This window comes from Salvelinus namaycush, chromosome 34 (assembly GCF_016432855.1).
Source record: "Salvelinus namaycush isolate Seneca chromosome 34, SaNama_1.0, whole genome shotgun sequence".
Taxonomy (NCBI): Eukaryota; Metazoa; Chordata; class Actinopteri; order Salmoniformes; family Salmonidae; genus Salvelinus; species Salvelinus namaycush.
In genome coordinates this window covers 30,342,752-30,366,734 of record NC_052340.1, presented here as the reverse complement: position 1 = coordinate 30,366,734, position 23,983 = coordinate 30,342,752, and the positions used below count along the sequence as shown (strand labels likewise).

The following is a 23,983-nucleotide window of genomic DNA, read 5'->3' as shown; positions in this document are numbered from 1 at the left end:
ATGGGGGGCAATTAGAGGTGTACAGCAGAGGTGTATAAGAACATTTAACCTGTAAGTGAATGTGTAGTAATAGTCCTCTAAGCACAGATCAACGTCCATCGGACGTCTTTTTCTGGTCCTGTCCGGATTGGATGTCTTTTTGGATGTGGGTGTGGGTGGGTGTGGTCTGGATCGGCCTTGATTTCAACATCCATGGACGTTGATTTTTGTCCAGACCAGACCAAATCTGAAACAATCAAATCTATGTTTGGTTCAGATTTTGTCGGGTCAGATCCGGCCTGGATTTAGCCAGAACATTGTTCAGATTTGGTCCGGGACGAAATGTTTATTTGTTAGCTCATTAGCATAATACCCAGCATGTTTTGCAAATGTACGTTTTTACATTTGCATTTTAGTCATTCAGCAGACGTTCTTATCCAAAGCAACTTACAGTCAGAGCATTCAACTAAGATAGATAAACAACATATCACAATCATAGAAAGATAAATATATATTTCTGTAACCGTTACTGAGAATGTTATTGTAGTTGAAGTCTTCTGTTGGTTTATTGTTTAGGTTATATCACTTTGAACATCATTGCTGCAAGTTGTAAGACTGTGTAAAAAGCTTATGTGCAATTGACAAATAATAGCAATTATAAATATTCTATATTGAAGTCTTCAGTTGGCTCCTTCTTCCAATATTAAATAGATTAAAAAAGGGTTTTTGTGATATAATGTTGAACTTTATTGACAATTCAATTTGGCCAATGACCAAAAAGTATTTGAAATATCTTTCAGAACTGAAAATTAACCTGTTTTCAACATCCGGGAAATATATATTTTCGCAATATTGGGATGTGCAATTTTAACAGGATTGGTGTGCTAGAGTTGAAGCATTGCACACCCATTAACTCACGAATGCATGTCGATGGAAAATTATTTTGGATCAATTCATTAAAAAAAGCTGTTAAATATCATATTCTATCAGAAAATGAAAAGTCACTTTAGTAACTTGACAGAATTGGAACATAGCGTTCGAAAATCGGATAACCATTGTTTGTCACATTTGTGTCTGGGCTCTGTCGACTCAAAATTTGACATTGGGCCAAAACTTGCCTCTCGACCACAGAGTGCACGTGATTATAGACATCCCAAGATCGCTATATAAATATTCCCATGCACTTGGATATCCTGTTATTAAATTCGAGAGGCGTACACACACGAGGACACGGATCATACAGCTGGGTCCACATGTCCCACAGCTCTGTTGCTCGGTAAGTTGGACAAGTAGTGTATCATTAGTAACAATAGGCTTTAGCCATTGTTCACTAAGTTTTGTCTAATAAAAAATGTATTTGGATAAATAGGCATACTTTTATACGATTAATAAAATAATTCGTATAGCCTGCAATTGAGAAATTATATGCTTAAATGTGTGCGTGAGTGTGCGTAAAGATGTGCGTAAAAGTTTGGGCAAAGAATCAAATTAAGATCCTAACCTCTGTAATGTTTCTGTTTTTCAAGGAAACTTCCTTCATAAACTCCACTTCATAAACTCCACTGAGGATGGAGAGGTCAGACAACTTTACAACGTCCCAACTTCTTCCCCTGCAGAGGGCTAATGACGCATCCCAAACTGACAAAAGCAACGGCAACGCATACGTGTACATTTTCATAGTAATCTCCTTTTATGGGGTCTTCCTCGTTGGTATAATGCTGGGCTACGTTCGCTCCAAAAGGCGGGAGAAGAGAAGGTCGAATGTTTTTAGGCGTCTGGTGCACGAGGAGGAGCAGCGGGAATGGGGCGCGCGGCAAAAGAAGCACAGCATCACCATGCCCTCGTTCCAGGTGTCGCTTCCCTTCTCCGCGGGGAGCCAGGGCCTCTATGAAGGAAGGGTCCTGAGCTCCCCTCTGGCCTGCGCCCTGTGCTCCATTGAGCAAAGCAGCGTCAGTTCACTGTGCTCCTCCGCCGACGTGCGCCTCGCCATCGAGGAGGAGTCGGACAGCGGTACGGCGGAGGTACCGGACGAGACCCTGAAGGGCAGCTCTCTCGACGACTTCGCGGAGATACAGATACTCCGAGAGGAACTGTGACGCTCAGAACAGATGATGATACTGGAAATAAACGCAACAAAACTGTAGACTTTCCATCCCTCTACGTCATATAGGAAATAAGTGGAGAAATGAATGACTGGTAAATAAAGTTTAGCTCGACATATGGAACAAGTGCTCTTTAACCATCCGGTTCTGAGCATTGAAACGTACCTGGAACCCACTTGAAATATATTTTTTGTAACGAAACCCTCTTCAATGTAGCCTAAGGTTTCCACTGTGCAGTGTTCATGTCTATGTAGGTTTACTTGGGGTTGTTGTGTAAATTGAAGATAAAAAACTATGCTCTGTTTGAGAGATATGGTTCTTCTCAACTCTTCTAGGGAAATAAATGTTTTTATGTTGAAAAAAGTTTATCCTTTCTTTTTTAAATCAAAGGGAGGTTGCAATATCTAGTTTTTCTCCAGAAGGGGGCAGTGCTGCAGTAGTTTTACACTACCTGTTCCGGAGGCACACTAGTGATTTCAGTAGAATCATCATTTACATGTTAGTCATTTAGCAGCTCTTATCCAGAGTGGCTTACATGAGCAATTGGGTTAAGTGCCTTGTTCAAGTGCACATTGACAGATTTTTCACCTAGTCAGCTCAGGGATTCAAACCAGTGCCCTTTTGGTTACTGGCCCAACCACTAAGCTACCTGCCACCCCATCCTGTCCTTTAATTGTCTTGTTCTGAAGTGTTGACATACTAATTGATCAAATTAGAACCAATTTTTTCAGGCAGTTAGCGATTATTGATTTTGACTTATTTACATTTCTTTCATTAAGCAGACTCTTATCCAGAGCCACTTAGAGGAGCAATCAGTGTTAATAAGGGACATCGGCTGATTTTTCACCTAGTCGGCTCGGAGATTGGACCTGCAACCTGTATCTGACAAGTCATCATGCAGTAAGATTAGCCCAAACCATCCCACCCACTGGAGACCTTCCCATCTGATAGTAATCCTGAGAAATGAGCTCAGAGTATGATGGGATTTCTCCTTATTGCTATGACAATAATACTACTACTCCCAGGCTACCACCCACCCACCCACCCACCCATCCACACACCTTACCATATCAGCCTAGCTGCAGGCCATAATGCTCACAACTCACTCCATTGACAACATGCCAAACCAAAGTTAGGTAAAACAATATTATGAAAGAAAAGGAATGTATTTTATGATGCTATTTAGAATGTAATGGCCCCTGTCTGGGTCGTAGGCCTCAATAAGGAGTCTTATCTTTCTCAAGCAATAAGCTCTGTGTGTATGTGGTCATGAGTTCTCCCGTCCTCTCTATTTCTCTCTCTCTCTTTCTTTATCTCTCTCTCTCTCTTTATCTCTCTCTTTCTTTATCTCTCTCTCTCTTTATCTCTCTTTTTCTTTATCTCTCTCCCTCTCTCTCTCTCTCTGTCTCTATCTTTCTCAGGTTAAGTTGACATAGATACAAATCACAAAAGCAAGTTGAGGCATACTAAATCCTATTTCCTGAGCACCTTAAACGTAACTGAATTATTAATGTGAAATAGTTCAATTTTGGGTACAATTCATACATTAAACACAAGGAAGTTGAGGCAGGATTAATGCTATTGTCTACTTCATGCTATTCCACAAATGATTGATAGTGTAGACACATCAGTGTGCACCATAAAGTAGAACTACAGCTGTAGGAATGGTTGGGCTCATGTCTTATTAATAAGGGCCAACCAGAGAGATAGGGTTGGTGAAAGAAAGAGCCGGACATCAAGGTGGAACTATACTGAACGAAAATATAGTTTACCACGCTCACTGCTTGTAGATAATTTTATATACTGAACAAAAATATTAATGCAACATGCAACAATTTAAAAGATTTTACAGAGTTGCAGTTCATATAAGGAAATCAGTCAATTGAAATATATTAATTTGGCCTTAATCTATGGATTTCACATGACTGGGAATACAGATATGCATCTGTTGGTCACAGATACCTTTAAAAAAAAGTTAGGGGCGTGGATCAGAAAGCCAGTCATTATCTGGTGTGACCACCATTTGCCTCATGCAGCGCGACACACTGTATCTCCTTTGCATAGAGGTGATCAGGCTGTTGATTGTGGCCTGTGGAATGTTGTCCCATTCCTCTTCAATGGCTGTGAAGTTGCTGGATATTGGCGGGAACTGGAACACGCTGCCATACACAGAGAATACCAAACATGATCTATGGGTAACGTCTGGTGAGTATGCAGGCCATGAAAGAACTGGGACATTTTCAGCTTTCAGGAATTGTGTACAGATCCTTGCGACATACACTACCGTTCAAAAGTTTGGTGTCACTTAGAAATGTCCTTGTTTTTTAAAGAAAAGCACATTTTTTGTACATCAAAATGACATCAAATTGATCAGAAATTTGAGCAAGAAGACAATTTTGGTTCAATTTGATGTTATTTTAATGGACAAAAATGTGGTTTTCTTTCAAAAACAAGGACATTCTTAAGTGACCCCAAACCTTTGAACGGTAGTGTAGGGCCGTGCATTATCATGCTGAAACATGAGGTGATGGAGGCAGATGAATGGCACGACAACGGGCCTCAGGATCTCATCACGGTATCTATGTGCATTCAAATTTCCATAGATAAAATGTTAGTTTTCCGCAGATTATGCTGCCCATACCATAACCCCACCGCCACCATTGACATCAGCAAACCGCTCGCCCACACAACGCCATGCATGTGGTCTGCGGTTTTGAGGCCAGTTAAACGTACTGCCAAATTCCCTAAAACGACGGCTTATGGTAGATAAATGAACATTGAATTACCTGGCAACAGCTCTGGTGGACATTCTTACAGTCAGCATGCCAATTGCGTACTTCCTCAAAACTTGAGACATCTGTAGCATTGTGTTGTGTGACAAACTGCACATTTTAGAGTGGCCCTTTTTTTGTTCCCAGCACAAGGTGCACCTGTGTAATGATGATGATGTTTAATCATCTTATTGATATTCCACACCTGTCAGGTGGATGGATTATCTTGGCTAAGGAGAAATGCTCACTAATAGGGATGTAAACAAATTTGTGCACAGCATTTTTGTCTATGTTGTGTTTATATTTTTGTTCAGTGTAGGAGCTGCAGTGTGTGAAATGGAAAGAATGAGACAGAAAGAGACCAAAACAATAGAGAGGAGGATAGAAAGAGAAAAATGAGAGATAGGGGGAGAGAGAAATGGAGAGAGTGACACACAGAAATGGAGAGAGTGACACACAGAGTGAGCAAGAGAGAGCGTGAGTGTGAGTAAGAGAGAGAGAGAGTGTGAGTGAATGAGAGAGAGAGGGAGGGAGAGATTAAGAGAGAGAGAGTAACAGAGAGAGAGAGCGAGAGCGAGAGAGACAATGCGTAGCAGTATAATACAACAGGATGTGTCTAAATAGCATCCTCCGTCAGTGGGAGCTGAGGAGGGTGAGTCCTGCCTGCGTCCTCTTGCGTCCTGCACTCTGCCCCACATATACTGTACACAATGAATAAAGTCTAAATGAGTCACTAATTTTGAGTCCTTTCACCTTTTTTCTCTGTCTATTGTTCTTTTAGCCACTCAATATCTTCCTCCCAAACTGTCTAAAATGTGAACTATTTCAGCTTGCAATTATGAGTCAAACTATTGACACACTCCTAGATGTTGAGTCACAGTTTTTTCCATAATTGGCCAATAAATGTGTTGACTGTTATTGTGGTTAATTCTTTAACGGCAACACAGAGTCCCCTCCATCAGAGTATATGGATCTGGCAGAAGGTAAATACTGTACATCATTAAATCAATGTGATTGCTTTTACTTTCCTTACAGCGGAAAGACCAGGGAGAGTAATCATTCAGAAATTCTTCCATCATTAATAGTGATCGATCTTCAGCATTGGGCCAGAGAGGGGGGAATATTTGATGTTTGCTCTTTTCTCTCTGCTTTTTTAAAAGGAAATGTGGTTCATGACCTTTCTGCTTTTTCCCTTGAAGATGCTGTCAGTCTTGCCAAGACCGCTAAATACATTACTGTAATCATCAAGGTGGTTAGCCAGGGCTTGGAAATAGGGAAATCATACATGAATCAAAACAATAATCCTGTTTTGTTGTACAATCAGCAATATGAAATGAACTACTCAGAAACTGTGAGAACACAGACATAGGCTGTATTTCTGCTACTGAGGACCAAAGGACTTTTTGCTGCCAGAGCTGGAGAAGATGAGGTTTAAAAACGCTAATGGTCATGAATTGAGGTTTGTGAATAAATCACATTTGCATTACATTCAAATAGATAGCAGTCGTGTCAACAAACAACAGAGGAGCCAATCTCACCCTTTTTCTAATGAGCATTTCAATGGCGACCTAGGCAGAAGGCGGTGGCTAACTTCAAATCAAATTTTATTAGTCACATGCGCCGAAAACAACAGGTGTAGACCTTACAGTGAAATGCTTATTTACAAGCCCCTAACCAACAATTCAGTTAAAAAAATATAAATAGAATATGAAATAAAAGTAAGGAGTATTTAAAGAGCAGAGGAAAATAACAATAGCGAGACTATATACAGGGGGTACAGGTACAGAGTCAATGTACGGGGGCACCGGTTAGTCGAGGTAATTGAGGTAATATGTACATGTAGGTAGAGTTATTAAAGTGACTATGCATAGATAATAACAGAGAGTAGCAGCAGCGTAAAAGAGGGGTGGGGGCGGCAAATCAAATAGTCTGGGTAGCCATTTGATTAGACGTTCAGGAGTCTTACGGCTTGGGGGTAGAAGCTGTTAAGAAGCCTCTTGGACCTAGACTTGGCGCTCCGGTACCGCTTGCCGTGCGGTAGCAGAGAGAACAGTCTATGACTAGGGTGGCTGGAGTCTTTGACAATTTTTAGTGCCTTCCTCTGACACAGCCTGGTATAGAGGTCCTGGATGGCAGGAAGCTTGGCCTAAGTGATGTACTGAGCCGTACGCACTACCACTATTGTGTCATCAGCAAACTTAATGATGGTGTTGGTGTCGTGCCTGGCCGTGCAGTCATGAGTGATCAGGGAGTACAGGAGGGGACTGAGCACGCACCCCTGAGGGACCCCTGTGTTGAGGATCAGCGTGGCAGATGTGTTGTTACCTACCCTTACCACCTGGGGGAGGCCCGTCAGGAAGTTCAGGATCCAGTTGCAGAGGGAGGTGTTCAGTCCCAGGGTCCTTAGCTTATTGATGAGCTTTGAGGGCACCACGGTGTTGAACGCTGAACTGTAGTCAACAAATAGCGTTCTCACATAGGTGTTCCTTTTGTCCAGGTGGGAAAGGGCAGTGTGGAGTGCAATAGAGATTGCATCATCTGTGGATCTGTTGGGGCGGTATGCAAATTGGAGTGGGTTTAGGGTTTCTGGGATAATTGTCACGGTTTTCTAAATTAGAACCCAGAAGCAGACCAGGACAAGGAGAGTAGGACGAAGGTGAGTATTTATTTACAAGTTTAAACGTAGAGGTAGAATGATCCAGGTGGCGGAGCGGGCAGCGGAGGTGAGTTGATGGGAGTGAATAGGCAGATCCAAGGGAGTAACAGAAGACACCGACGACCAGGCAGGGATGGGGTGAGTGTTCCGGGTGAATGACTGTAGACAGAACAAACGGAGGTAAGTTCAAGGCAAGCAAGACGTACAAAACAACAAAACAAACTCTATCAAACTGGAGGCTGATACGCTGGCACAACATACTGTTCATGGCTAACGATCCGGCAGGGAATGGATGTCAGGTCAGAGCTTATGAAGTGGAGGGGTGATGATCAGGACCAGGTGTGCAGATAGCTGATGGGATACAGGTGCGGGTAATCCGAGATCTCCCAACTAGCTACGTCGCCCGGCAACCAGACAGGGTGCGTTCCAGGACACCGGAAAAACACTCCAGGACAGAACACAGGCAAAAACAGACTCAGGAAGCGGGATTCGTGACAATAATGGTGTTAATGTGAGCTATGACCAGCCTTTCAAAGCACTTCATGGCTACAGACATGAGTGCTACGGGTCGGTAGTCATTTAAGCAGGTTACCTTAGTGTTCTTGGGCACAGGAACTATGGTGGTCTGCTTAAAACATGTTGGTATTACAGGGAGAGGTTGAAAATGTCAGTGAAGACACTTTCCAGTTGGTCAGCGCATGCTCACAGTACACGTCCTGGTAATCTGTCTGGCCCTGCGGCCTTGTGAACGTTGACCTGTTTAAAGGTCGAACTCACATTGGCTGCAGAGAGCATAAACACACAGTCGTCCAGAATAGCTGGTGCTCTCATGCATGTTTCAGTGTTATTTGCCTCGAAGCGAGCATAGAAGTAGTTTAGCTCATCTGGTAGGCTTGTGTCACTGGGCAGCTCCCTGGCTGTGTTTCTCTTTCTAGTCTGTAATGGTTTGCAAGCCCTCTCACATCCGACGAGCATCGGAGCCGGTGTAGTACAATTTGATCTTAGTCCTGTATTGACACTTTGCCTGTCTGATGGTTCGTCGGAGGGCATAGTGGGATGTATTATAAGCTTCTGGGTTAGAGTCCCGCTCCTTGAAAGTGGCAGTTCTAGCCTTTAGCTCAGTGCGGATGTTGCCTGTAATCCATGGCTTCTGGTTGGGGTATGTACGTACAGTCACTTTGGGGACGACGTCATCGAATGCATTTATTGATGAAGCCAATGACTGATGTGGTGTACTCCTCAATGCCACCGGAAGAATCCATGAACATATTCCAGTCTGTGCTAGCAAAACAGTCCTGTAGCTTAGCATCTGCTTCATCTGACCCCTTTTTTATTGACTGAGTCACTGGTACTTCCTGCTTTAATTTTTGCTTGTAAGCAGGAATCAGGAGGATAGAATTATGGTCAGATTTGTCAAATGGAGTGCGAGGGAGAGATTGTATGCGTCTCTGTGTGTGGAGTAAAGGTAGTCTAGAGTGTTCTCCCTCTAGTTGCACATAGATAGAAATTTGGTAAAAACAGATTTAAGTTTCCCTGCATTAAAGTCCCCGGCCACTAGGAGCGCCGCCTCTGGATGAGCATTTTCCTGTTTGCTTATGGCGGAATACAGCTCATTGAGTGTGGTCTTAGTGCCAGCATCGGTCTGTAGTGGTATGTAGACAGCTACGAAAAATACAGATGAAAACTCTCTAGGTAGATAGTGTGGTCTACAGCTTATAATGAGATACTCTACTTCAGGCGAGCAAAACCTAGAGACTTCCTTTGATATTGTGCACCAGCTGTTGTTTACATATATGCATTACCAGACGCCGCAGTTCTATCCTGCTGATACAGCGTATAACCAGCCGGCTGTATGTTGATGATGTCGTCGTTCAGCCACGACTCCGTGAAGCGTAAGATATTACAGTTTTGATTGTCCCGTTGGTAGTTTAATCTTCCTCGTAGATCGTGAATTTTTTTCCCAATGATTGTACGTTAGCTAGAAGAACGGAAGGCAGGGGGGGTTTATTCGATCGCCTACGAATTCTCAGAAGGCAGCCCGACCTCCATCCTCTTTTTCGCCGTCGTCTCTTCACGCAAATGACAGGGATTTGGGCCTGTTCCAGCGAAAGCAGTATCTCGTTCACATCGGGCTCGTCGGACCCGTGAAAGAAAAAAAAGCTTTTGCCAGTACGTGGTGAGTATCGCTGTACTGATGTCCAGAAGTTATTTTTCGGTCATAAGAGACGGTAGCAGCAACATTATGTACAAAATACGTTTAAAAAAAGTTCACCATCTTCTCCAGCACCGTCTTCCATTTCAGTCTGTGTTGACGGTGGTAAAAAAGTAATGCCACCCAGCACAGGGGAAGTCAGTTAGCTAGTGAATAGTAGAGAAGTCTAAACGCTAGCCACCTGTGACTAAATTAACTCTAATTGAAGGCCACCTGTGTCCACCTATGTCCTATGGTAATTGAACGGATGTAAGCCTACTTCCTCTATGTACAGTTGAAGTCTGAAGTTTACATACACCTTAGCCAAATACATTTAAACTCAGTTTTTCACAATTCCTGACATTTAATCCTAGTAACAATTCCCTGTCTTAGCTCAGTTAGAAACACCACTTAATTTTAAGAATGTGAAATGTCAGAATAATAGTAGAGAGAATGATTTATTTCAGCTTATACAGTGGGGAGAACAAGTATTTGATACACTGCCGATTTTGCAGGTTTTCCTACTTACAAAGCATGTAGAGGTCTGTAATTTTTATCATAGGTACACTTCAACTGTGAGAGACGGAATCTAAAACAAAAATCCAGAAAATCACATTGTATGATTTTTAAGTAATTAATTTGCATTTTATTGCATGACATAAGTATTTGATACATCAGAAAAGCAGAACTTAATATTTGGTACAGAAACCTTTGTTTGCAATTACAGAGATCATACGTTTCCTGTAGTTCTTGACCAGGTTTGCACACACTGGAGCAGGGATTTTGGCCCACTCCTCCATACAGACCTTCTCCAGATCCTTCAGGTTTCGGGGCTGTCGCTGGGCAATACGGACTTTCAGCTCCCTCCAAAGATTTTCTATTGGGTTCAGGTCTGGAGACTGGCTAGGCCACTCCAGGACCTTGAGATGCTTCTTACGGAGCCACTCCTTAGTTGCCCTGGCTGTGTGTTTCGGGTTGTTGTCATGCTGGAAGACCCAGCCACGACCCATCTTCAATGCTCTTACTGAGGGAAGGAGGTTGTTGGCCAAGATCTCGCGATACATGGCACCATCCATCCTCCCCTCAATACGGTGCAGTCGTCCTGTCCCCTTTGCAGAAAAGCATCCCCAAAGAATGATGTTTCCACCTCAATGCTTCACGGTTGGGATGGTGTTCTTGAGGTTGTACTCATCCTTCTTCTTCCTCCAAACACGGCGAGTGGACTTTAGACCAAAAAGCTCTATTTTTGTCTCATCAGACCACATGACCTTCTCCCATTCCTCCTCTGGATCATCCAGATGGTCATTGGCAAACTTCAGACGGGCCTGGACATGCGCTGGCTTGAGCAGGGGGACCTTGCGTGCGCTGCAGGATTTTAATCCATGACGGCGTAGTGTGTTACTAATGGTTCTCTTTGAGACTGTGGTCCCAGCTCTCTTCAGGTCATTGACCAGGTCCTGCCGTGTAGTTCTGGGCTGATCCCTCACCTTCCTCATGATCACTGATGCCCCACGAGGTGAGATCTTGCATGGAGCCCCAGACCGAGGGTGATTGACCGTCATCTTCAACTTCTTCCATTTTCTAATAATTGCGCCAACAGTTGCTGACTTCTCACCAAGCTGCTTGCCTATTGTCCTGTAGCCCATCCCAGCCTTGTGCAGGTCTACAATTTTATCCCTGATGTCCTTACACAGCTCTCTGATCTTGGCCATTGTGGAGAGGTTGGAGTCTGTTTGATTGAGTGTGTGGACAGGTGTCTTTTATACAGGTAACGAGTTCAAACAGGTGCAGTTAATACAGGTAATGAGTGGAGAACAGGAGGGCTTCTTAAAGAAAAACTAACAACAGGTCTGTGAGAGCCGGAATTCTTACTGGTTGGTAGGTGATCAAATACTTATGTCATGCAATAAAATGCAAATGAATTACTTAAAAATCATACAATGTGATTTTCTGGATTTCTGTTTTAGATTCCGTCTCTCACAGTTGAAGTGTACCTATGATAAAAAATTACAGACCTCTACATGCTTGATAAGTAGGAAAACCTGCAAAATCGGCAGTGTGTCAAAGACTTGTTCTCCCCACTGTATGTCTTTCATCACATTCCCAGTGGGTCAGAAGCTTACATACACTCAATTAGTATTTGGTAGCATTGCCTTTAAATTGTTTATCTTTGGTCAAATGTTGCAGGTAGCCTTCCACAAGCTTCCCACAATAAGTTGGGTGAATTTTGGCCCATTCCTCCTGACAGAGCTGGTGTAACTGAGTCAGGTTTGTAGGCCTCCTTGCTCGCGCACACTTTTTCTATAGGATTGAGGTCAGGGCTTTGTGATGGCCACTCCAATACCTTGACTTTGTTGTCCTTAAGCCATTTTGCCACGATGGTCATTATGGCCAAACAGTTCTATTTTTGTTTCATCAGACCAGAGGACATTTCTCCAAAAAGTACAATCTTTGTCCCCATGTGCAGTTGCAAACCGTAGTCTGGCTTTTTATGGCGGTTTTGGAGCAGTGGCTTCTTCCTTGCTGAGCGGCCTTTCAGGCCATGTCCATATAGGACTCGTTTTACTGTGGATACAGATACTTTTGTACCTGTTTCCTCCAGCATCTTCACAAGGTCCTTTGCTTTTGTTCTGGGATTGATTTGCACTTTTCGCAGCAAAGTACGTTCATCTCTAGGAGACAGAACACATCTCCTTCCAGAGCGGTATGACGGATGTGTGGTCCCATGGTGTTTATACAGATGAACGTGGCACCTTCAGGCGTTTGGATATTGCTCCCAAGGATGAACCAGACTTGTGGAGGTCACAATTTGTTTTCTGAGGTCTAGGCTGATTTCTTTTGATTTTCCCATGATGTCAAGCAAAGAGGCACGGAGTTTGAAGCTAGGCCTTGAAATACATCCACAGGTACACCTCCAATTGACTTAAATGATGTCAGTGAGACTGTCAGAAGCTTCTAAAGCCATGACATAATTTTATGGAATTTCCAGGCTGTTCAAAGGCACAGTCAACTTAGTGTATGTAAACTTCTGACCCACTGGAATTGTGATACAGTGAATTATAAGTGAAATAATCTGTCTGTAAACAATTGTTGGAAAAATTACTTGTGTCATGCACACAGTAGATGTGCTAATCGACTTGCCAAAACTATAGTTTGTTAACAAGAAATTTGTGGAGTGGTTGAAAAATGAGTTTTAATGACTCCAACCGAAGTGTATGTAAACTTCCGACTTCAACTGTATAGTTGGACTGTGGTAAGGGGTCACTGTATCAGTGGAGGCTGCTGAGGGGAGGACAGCTCATAATAATCGCTGGAACAAAGCAAATGGATTGGCTTCAAACCATGTGTTTGATGTATTTGATACCATTCCACTAATTCCGCTCCAGCCATTACCACGAGCACATCCTCCACAATGAAGGTGCCACCAACCTCGTGTGCACTGTATACATGAAGCATGTTCACTAAATGTCTTATTTCTGACTATGTAGAGAGAACAGATGTCCCTCCTATCATACATAACCTTTTAGAAAGGAGAGAAAGCCTTTCAAAGTAATTTCCAGAAGCATCTATTTAGTCTCTGTTAATATCACAGTGAATGTGACTTGTCTCTCCCAAGTGAGAACCTACATATTGACTTTGGAGGTTCGTCACCCACTGTGAGATGCTGCGTCTGCGAGCAGTGAGCTACAAAGCTTCCCAGAGATGAGGCGGGCGGCTCAGAGCGGTGGAGGGAGAGCTACAGAGCTAAAGCACACAGCTTGGTGGAGGCTTTGTTAGTTAGGGTTTCCTTGAAGCTTCGTTAAGGATGTGGGAGGTGTTGCGTGGCCCTACATGCCTGCCGAACGCACAGCTAACAAGCATGTTGATTAGTCAGGGTGAAATAGTGAGACGAGGGAATCTCCCTTTATATTATCCCCCCAAACATATGACAACATGGATGACAGATAGGGCCCTGAGACTAGATAGTGACTGGAGTTTTTCTCGGTCAAGTCAAGTAGTAAGTAATCTTGGATACCCAGAAGTAAAAATCTTGCGAAAGTTGTCACTTACCATTTGAATCTGTCCACGAGAGATTAAGTAGTAAAAAAAACTCAGCGCTCTTATGAGTATTGTAACGATAGTCGTCATATTCCTCCTCCTCAGACGAGGAGAGGAGAGAGGGATCGGAAGACCAATGTGCAGCGAGGTATGTAGACATCATGAATTTATTAGACAAGACGAACACTGAACCGAACTATACTTGATAAATACAAAATAACAAACAGACAACGTAGACTGACCTGAACATGCAAACTACATAAAATGAAGAACGCACGAACAGGAAAGAACGAATGAGACGAGACAGTACCGTGTGGTGCAAATAACACAGACACAGCGACAATCACCCACAAACAAACAATGTGAAACCACCTACCTTAATATGGTTCTCAATCAGAGGAGATGAAAACCACCTGCCTCTAATTGAGAACCATATCAGGTCACCCATTTACCAACATAGAAACACATAACATAGAAATGCCCACCCACACTCACGCCCTGACCGACTAACACATACAAAACAACAGAAAACAGGTCAGGAACGTGACAAGTATTGTCATGATGGAAACTGTTCACAGTTCTAAAACAGTATAGTTGTCAAAGACTAGCCATCCTCATTGGTTCATAGAACATACCTGCTAACGAATATCAAACTGAGCCACAATGCAGGTTAATTACCCACAAACCCCTCTGGACCAATCTGTTGTCATGATGACCAGATCAGACAGTGGTCATGGACACTGCAAGGCAATTTCATCTTTATAAGAGTGTTTCTTATGGTGTTGACATTTTTACTTTTACTTGACAAATGATTGCTTCCTGTGTAAATGTTACTGTTCGACTCCAAGGCCACTTTCCATCCCGTTTCTTCTCTCAGTAGAGCCATTCAGCAGGCTGCCTGTCATCATGGTGTCTGATTGAGCCAAATGCCAGAGACTCTTTCATTACTGAGCTCTCCAATGTGCCAGAGGCCTGATAAATCTGTTTAATAGCAGCAGTGTGGTAATTCCAGGTTTATAACTCTTTAAATACTGCATATTGGCCCAAACTAGGTTTTGTTATTGATCCCATTGGACATACCGATCAATCAATTTAGCAACTTGAAGACAAGGGTCATCTAGCAGTCAGCAGTGGCATTGACTGCCCGCAAAATCTTGGAAATGCAATGACAATAATGATTATAGTGTAGTTAATTAGACTTCCAGAAATACAGCCACATCCAGCATTAAAGGGGAAATCTGCTGTTCAAACAATAAAGCGGGCACCACGCCACTGTTTTGGTAAAAAGCTGAGGGATGGGGTTAGAGAAATATAACCACGCTCTAAGGCAGTGCTATCGATACAAAGACTGACCATACATAATATAAAATGATAGTTAAAACATTTTTTTTAACTATACAGAGTTTGTTTACAATTCCATTGTTTACAACAATGGAGTAAAAACTTATTTTTTGTTGATTCTGATGGGGACGACAGTTGAACTAAGATCATGAGGCATTTCTCAGTTCTATTCTTCAATAATAAATGGGGATATATCATTCATTTAAAACTGCCCCTTTAACAGCATACCATATTATTCATCATCAACTCATTATCATTTAAGGCCAGGAACAAATATCATGATGCAACATCATAACGAGTGGAGGAAGCAAACACATCACAACAACAATAACCACAAACACATCCGTCTGGATATTGGGAAGGTGTGGCTGAGGGTCCTGGAATCACATAGCCACTAATAAATAGAGAGAGAGGGAGAGAGAGGGAGAGAGGTATGGAGAGAAAGAGAGGTAGAGAGGGAGTGAGAGAGGTAGAGAGAGAAAGAGCGAGAGAGAGAGGGAGAGAGAGAGGGAGACGGAGAGAGAGGGAGAGAGAGAGAGAGAGAGGTAGAGAGAGATGATTGAGAGAGAGAGACGGAGAGAAAGAGAGAGTGAGAGAAAGAGAGAGAGAGAGAGGACTGACACAGTGTTAAGAGGGAGGGAGGACTGGTAGAGCGGACGATGAGTCACCTAGGCAGAATATTTATAGAAGGACCCAGGAAAGGAGGGGGCTTTAATGAAGCAAGACAAAGTCATCATAAAAAATAAAACTGAATATCTGAACACACACACACACACACACACACACACACACACACACACACACACACACACACACACACACACACACACACACACACACACACACACACACACACATGTAAATACAATGGTATGAGAACATTTAGCAAAACTGAGTTGCAGTTGAGTCTTTTGTAAAGTCTGCTCTTGCTCTTGAAATGTCAGCTGCTGATCGATACATTGAACTGCCTTTCATTAAATAGCAGAAAACAAAATAATTCACTCAACATTCATACCGGTTATTGATTATGGCAGTACGTCTATATGAATGCAGCTGCCTATTGAAGCCATTGGACACAGTTTATCAAAGCACACTATACACTTTATTACGGGCAAAGGTTTAGTACACATCACTGCATTCTGTATCAAAAAGTAGGCGGGCCCTCTTTGAAGTCTTGTAGATCAACGCATATCACTCTTATTGTTTATAAAGCCCTCTTGAACAGACTTCTGCCGTGTTAACCTGAAGAATGGATTCATTTTCTATGATTGTATTTTGTATCTCTGTTTTGCTTTTCGTAATGTATTGATGTGTATACAGTGCATTTGGAAAGTATTCAGACCCTTTGACTTTTTCCACATTTTGTTACATTACAGCCTTATTCTAAAATGTATTAAATCGTTTTTTCCCTCAATCTACACACAATACCTCATAATGACAAATCAAAAACAGGTTTTGAGAAATTTTTGCAAATTTATTACAAATAAAATCAGAAATATTACATTTACAAAAGTATTCAAACCCTTTACTCAGTACTTTGTTGAAGCACCTTTGGCAGCGATTACAACCTCGAGTCTTCTATGACACTACAAGCTTGGCACACCTGTATTTGGGGAGTTTATCCCATTCCTCTCTGCAGATCCTTTCAAGCTCTGTCAGGTTGGATGGGGAGCGTTGCTGCAAAGCTATTTTCAGGTCTCCCTAGCGATGTTCGATTGGGTTCAAGTCCGAGCTCTTGCTGGGCCACTCAAGGAAATTCAGAGACTTGTCCCGAAGCCACTCCTGCGTTGTCTTGGCTGTGTGCTTAGGGTCATTGTCCTGTTGGAAGGTGAACCTTTGACCAAGTCTGAGGTCATGAGAGCTCTAGAGCTGGTTTTCATCAAGGATATCTCTGTACTTTGCTCCGTTCATCTTTACCTCGATCCTGACTAGTCTCCCCGTCCCTGCCGCTGAAAAACATCCCCACAGGATGAGGCTGCCACCACCATGCTTCACCGTAGGGATGGTGCCAGGTTTCCTCCAGACGTCACGATTGGCATTCAGGCCAAAGAGTTCAATTTTGTTTTCATCAGACCAGAGAACCTTGTTTCTCATGGTCTGAGAGTCTTTAGGTGCCTTTTGGCAAACTCCAAGCAGGCTGTCATGTGCCTTTTTTACTGAGGAGTGGCTTAGAAACTGCATATGTATTCACCCCCTTTGCTATGAAGCCCCCAAATAAGATCTGGTGCAACTAATTACCTTCAGAAGTCAGATAATTAGTTAAATAAAGTCCACCTGTGTGCAATCTAAGTGTCACATGATCTGTCACATGATCTCAGTATATATACACCTGTTCATAAAGGCCCCAGAATCTGCAACACCCCTAAGCAAGGGGCACCACCAAGTAAGCGGCACTATGAAGACCAAGGAGCTCTCCAAACAGGTCAGGGAGAAAGTTGTGGAGAAGTACAGATCAGGGTTGGGTTCTAAACAAAATATCAGAAACTTTGAACATCCCACAGAGCACCATTAAATCCATTATTTAAAAAAATTGAAAAAATATGGCACCAAAACAAACCTGCCAAGAGAGGGCTGCCCACCAAAACTCATGGACCAGGCAAGGAGGGCATTAATCAGAGAGGCAACAAAGAGACCAAAGATAGCCCTGAAGGAGCTGCAAAGCTCCACAGCGGAGATTGGAGTATCTGTCCATAGGACCACTTTAAGCCATACACTCCACAGAGCTGGGCTTTACGGAAGAGCGGAGAGAAAAAATAGCAAACATGTTTGGTGTTTGCCAAAAGGCATGTCGGAGACTCCCCAAACATGTGGAAGAAGGTACTCTGGTCATTTGAGATTTTTGGCCATCAAGGAAAAATTCTATGTCTGGCGCAAACCCAACACCTCTCATCACCCCAAGAACACCATCCCCACAGTGAGGCATGGTGGTGGCAGCATCATGCTGTGGGGATATTTTTCATCGGCAAGGACAGGGAAACTGGTCAGAATTGAAGGAATGATGGATGGTGCTAAATACAGGAAAATTCTTGAGGGAAACCTGTTTCGGTCTTCCAGAGATTTGAGACTGGGACAGATTTTCACCTTCCAGCAGGACAATAACCCTAAGCATACTGCTAAAGCAACACTCGAGTGGTTTAAGGGGAAACATTTAAATGTCTTGGAATGGCCTAGTCAAAACTCAATCCAATTGAGAATCTGTGGTATGACTTAAAGATTGCTGTACACCAGCGGAACCCATCCAACTTGAAGGAGCTTGAGCAGTTTTGCCTTGAAGAATGGGCAAAAATCCCAGTGGCTAGATGTGCCAAGCTTATAGAGACATACCCCAAGAGACTTACAGCTGTAATTGCTGCAAAAGGTGGCTCTACAAAGTATTGACTTTCGGGGGGTGAATAGTTAAGCATGCTTACATTTTCAGTTTTTTGTCTTATTTCTTGTTCGTATCACAATAAAAAATATTTTGCATCTTCAAAATGTTGCATGTTGTGTAAATCAAATGATACAAACCCCCCAAAAATCTGTTTTATTTCCAGGTCGCAAGGCAACAAAATAGGAAAAATGCCAAGGGGGTGAATACTTTCGCAAGCCCCTGTACTTCTGGAATAATCTACAAAGCTCTCTAGTGTATTCATGTTGAGTTATTGCACATTTTGTTGTGTTACATCCTGAATTCAAAATTGATTAAATAACAAAAATTCACATCCATCTATACACAATATCCAATAATGACAAAGTGAAAACATTTTTTTAGAAATGTTAGCACATTTCCTGAAAATTAAATACAGAAATATCTGTCTGTATGGAGGAGTGGGCCAAAATCCCTGCTGCAGTGTGTGCAAACCTGGTCAAGAACTACAGGAAACGTATGATCTCTGTAATTGCAAACAAAGGTTTCTGTACCAAATATTAAGTTCTGCTTTTCTGATGTATCAAATACTTATGTCATGCAATAAAATGCAAATTAATTACTTAAAAATCATACAATGTGATTTTCTGGATTTTTGTTTTAGATTCCGTCTCTCACAGTTGAAGTGTACCTATGATAAAAATTACAGACCTCTACATGCTTTGTAAGTAGGAAAACCTGCAAAATCGGCAGTGTTTCAAATACTTGTTCTCCCCACTGTACATACAGTACCAATCAAAAGTTTGGACACACCTAGTCATTCCAGGTTTTTTCTTTTCTTTTTTACATTGTAGAATAATAGTGAATGCATCAAATCTACGAAATAACACATAAGAAATCATGTGGTAACCAAAAAAGTGTTAAATAAATCTAAATATATTTTAGATTATTAGATTCTTCAAAGTAGCCCCTCTTTGTCTTGATGACAGCTTTGCACATTCTTGGCATTCTCTCAACCAGCTTCCTGAGTTGCATTTAAATGCATTTAAATGAACAGGTGTGCCTTGTTAATTTGTTAAATTAATTTGTGGAATTTCTTTCCTTCTTAATGCATTTGAGCCAATCAGTTGTGCTGCATGTCCTTCAGAGGCAGGAAAGCATATTGCATCATCTGTGTGTATTTTTATGGTATTGTTATAAACTATAAATACCGGCTCCATTGTTGGTTGTTTGTCCTCTCCACCTCTCTCCCAATACTCTACCCCACCTTCTCCTTCATTGACATATAGAAAAGAAAAAGCAACAAGTGTGTTTCTGATATTGTATACTGCTTTCTATACCGTTCACAACAAAGTACATGTTTAAGCCTCCCGGGTGGCGCAGTGGTCTAGGGCACTGCATCGCAGTGCTAGCTGCGCCACCAGAGTCTCTGGGTTCGCGCCCAGGCTGGGCTGGGTTCGCGCCCAGGCTCTGTCGCAGCCGGCCGCAACCGGGAGGTCCGTGGGGCGACGCACAATTGGCATAGCGTCGTCCGGGTTAGGGAGGGTTTGGCCGGTAGGGATATCCTTGTCTCAGTATGTAAAAATGTATGCACTCTACTGTAAGTCGCTCTGGATAAGAGCGTCTGCTGAATGACTAAAATGTAATGTAAATGTATTTTTTGTAAAATATATGTATTATATTAGTGGTAAGGCAGATGATTATAACAGTGACATTTATATCTATGTGTGTCTTTCTACATTGTGCTGTTGAATGTTGATAGTGATCAATTATGTTTTGTGGTTTTTCATTGTAAATAAGAATTTGTTCTTAACTGACATGCCTTGTTAAATAAAGGTTAAATAAAACAATAAAAAACATTTGAGTTATGTGACTGCCCTGCATGTCTCCACTGCACTGAGATCCCTGTTGCCGAGGGTAACAATGTCACAATGTCTCACCGTGCTATAAGCTGTGAAAAGCCAATTGAAAGCCATTTCATATCACCTGCTCCTGAGGGGGCCATCCACCAATGCAGCGACTTCCTTTGTCACCATGGATACCAATGCTCACAAAAGCCAAGTGGCATTCTCTGCAGGGGAAGTGACAAAGAGCAAATAGATGAGAGAGGAGATTCAATACCAGCAGGTGTGACAGAGTGTACGTGTGAACTTGTGTGCATGTGTTGATGTGAGGTTGAGATAAGTGGTGGACGGATGTAAGGTGATGTGTGTGTTGATGTGTATAGGTCAGTGTGTGTGTGTGTGTGTGTGTTTGTAGCTGCCTGTATGACAGGGAAATACAGGGTTTTGATGTTCAGCATGGCTCTCGATTGTTGCTAATATAATTTTGAATATACTTATGTTAACCCAGTTCAGATAATCCTGTTCTTTTGACACTTTCCAAATCAACCCCTGCCCAAAAGACAGAGAGAGAGAGAGAGAGAGGAAGAAAGAGAGAGATGCGTATACTAGAGAGAGAGATAGATGTGTATACTAGAGAGAGACAGAGAGAGAGAGACAGAGAGAGAGAGAGAGAGAGAGAGAGAGAGAGAGAGAGAGAGAGAGAGAGAGAGAGAGAGAGAGAGAGAGAGAGAGAGAGAGAGAGAGAGAGAGAGAGAGAGAGAAAGGGACAAGTAAATAGGGGGCTAAGCATATTTCACCTATCCTTCGTGTGTCTTATAGTCATTTGGTGATAAAGAGAGACATGGGAGGGGACGTGGCCCTGGCTCCGGGCTGTGTGGATTCCTATGATCCAGGAAATGGGCTAATTTGTCTTGCTGTCGCGGGCAGTTGGTCAGAGCCATCGGGAAATTACATCCTGGTTGACAGAAGACAATTGCCTTGTTCCTCTACCCTAGGAAATGATAAAAGACATTACAGCAAGCCTTGAGCCTGTCAGGAAATACCTGTTTTAGAGAAGGCTCTATGGTGATACACGGTTCATCAGTTTTATAGTCTGCCTTCTATCTAAGCCCAAGCCAGTTTATCAAAAAGATTTGTATTTTTCTGTCTGTTGTAATGGTTAAAGTAGTTAAAGTCACAACAAATCAGATGCAGAATGTAGACAGATTTAGCTGAGCAAAAGGACTCAATGACGAGGGAGATCATGAGCTGCTTCCAATAACATTAAAAACGTACCATTCTTCACTAACCAGCAGAACAAACAGACAAACACTCACAGACCTCAGTCTGTTTGAGCAGTTTATTGATTAAGTCTTCCCACCACACTAAAGCCCAGTAGTCCCAGGTGACTGTGTGTTTGCTGCTCTAACACTCCAAAGCAGCTGTAGTCTGCCTATCAGCGCGCAGTCTACTGTCCACACTGCTCTCTCAAGCTGAAACTCCTCACTGACTCAACAGACAGGCCACAGATCAGGTAAAGAACCCCCAGGAGACAGACCAAGGAGTCACACGGCAATAGGAGACAGACCAACACGTTAGTCACCCAGCCGTAGGGTCGACAGGGAAACAGCATGATAGCAGTATCCTTCTATCATTAAACATGTTAATGTGCTGGATTTATTTGACCGTTTTCTACTCTGTCTCACAGCCACCCAGGGAGCAGAATGTATTGTCTACACAGTCAGTCTGCACCTGCCCAGCTGGCATTTGGTTCCTTGGAAGTTGTTTGAACGTCTGTTTTTGGTTTGCATAGGTTCTGGGAACAAAGCCAAACGTTTCCTGACCAGTAAAACAGAACATTCTGAGAATGGAAGTGAAAATTTAGGTTGTTCTGGGAACTTACATTTTTAGGTTGCAGGGAAGTTCTGATAACGTTTCACAATGGTTCCCTGAAAGTTTTCCTGAAAAGTTTTATTAACACTCTGAGAACGGAAATAATAGGTTATTTGGATGTTTTTGAATACCTTACTTAAAACCTTCGGTGACTTTTATTAACAATGCTATCTTCTTTTGGGTGAAGTTTTTTTTAACTCAAAGCTCAGATAGAAAACATGGCAATACATTTCCTTAGGCATTAACACATTTATTTCTACTGTGACACGAACCTATGATCTTCTATCTTCTATCCATGGAATTAGTCCACTAAGCCACTAGGATAGAGCCAGCATGCCTTGTTTTGTTAACACATAAAAAGCTATTATTTTTTGTCTATTTTAACAGACCCCATTTCAAAGGAAACAAGCAATCATTAAGATCAAGTGTGGCCAATTAATGGGCACAGCCAACACACCTGAACACACTTAACAAGATATATAGGGCTGCCCAACCCTCTTCCTGGAGATCTACCGTCCTGTGGGTGTTCAGTCCAACCCTAATTTAAACACACCTGATTCTACTAATAGTAGAATAGTAGAATAACACACCTGATTCTACTAATAGCTATACCTCGAAGAGTACCCTATGATAAGCTGTAGACCACACTATCTACCAAGAGAGTTTTCATCTGTATTATTCGTAGTCGTCTATTTACCACCACAAAGCTATAAGGCCATAAGCAAAGAAGAAAATGTTCATCCAGAAGTGGCGCTCCTAGTGGCCGGGGACTTTAATGCAAGCAAACTTAAATCAGTTTTACCAAAATTTTACCAGACGGTCACATGTGCAACCAGGGAAAAAAATCCTAGACCACCTTTACTCCACACACAGAGATGCATACCAAGCTCTTCCTCGCCCTCCATTTCGCAAATCTGACCACAATTCTATCCTCCTGATTCCTGCTTACAAGCAAAAACTTAAGCAGGAAGTACCAGTGACTCGCTCAATATGGAAGTGGTCAGATGACACGGACGCTACACTACAGGACTGTTTTGCTAGCACAGACTGGAAAATGTTCTGGGATTCATCCAATGACATTGAGGAATACACCACCTCAGTCATTGGCTTCATCAATAACTGCATTGATGATGTCGTCCCCACAGTGACTGTACGTACATATCCCAACCAGAAGCCATGGATTTACAGGCAACATCTGCATAGAGCTAAAGGCTAGAGCTGCCGCTTTCAAGGAGCTGGAGACTAATCCGGACACATAGAAGAAATCCCGCTATGCCCTCAGACGAACCATCAAACAAGCAAAGCGTCAATACAGGATTAAGATTGAATCCTACTATACCGGCTCTGACGCTCGTCGGATGTGGCAGGGCTTGAAAACTATTACGGACAACAAAGGGAAATCCAGAAATCCAGCTAAATGCCTTTTATGCTCGCTTCGAGGAACGCAACACTGAAGCATGCACGAGAGCACCAGCTGTTCTGGTGTACCAGGACGTGTACTCAATGCATGCGCGGACCAACTGTCAAGTGTCTTCACTGACATTTTCAACCTCTCCCTGACCGAGTCTGTAATACCTACATGTTTCAAGCAGACCACCATAGTCCTTGTGCCCAAGGAGGCTAAGGTAACCTGCCTAAATGATTACCGCCCCGTGGCACTCAAGTCGGTAGCCATGAAGTATTTTGAAAGGCTGGTCATGGCTCACAGCAACAGCATCCTCCTGGACACCCTAGACCCACTCCAAGTTGCATACCGCCTCAACAGATCCACAGATGACGCAATCTCAATCTCACTCCACACCGCCCTTTCTCACCTGGACAAAAGGAACACCTATGTGAGAAT

At 42.7% G+C, this 23,983-nt stretch overlaps 1 protein-coding gene across 1 annotated transcript; it reads left to right on the top strand.

The window, feature by feature from the left end:
* The first annotated feature begins 1,191 nt into the window (after positions 1-1,191).
* Positions 1,192-2,407, top strand: LOC120029103 (potassium voltage-gated channel subfamily E member 4-like). Its single transcript, XM_038974404.1, has 2 exons — positions 1,192-1,255; positions 1,506-2,407. The coding sequence occupies exon 2, from the start codon at positions 1,548-1,550 to the stop codon at positions 2,073-2,075; it is 528 nt and encodes a 175-aa protein (XP_038830332.1). The 5' UTR covers positions 1,192-1,255; positions 1,506-1,547; the 3' UTR covers positions 2,076-2,407.
* Positions 2,408-23,983: the final 21,576 nt, after the last annotated feature.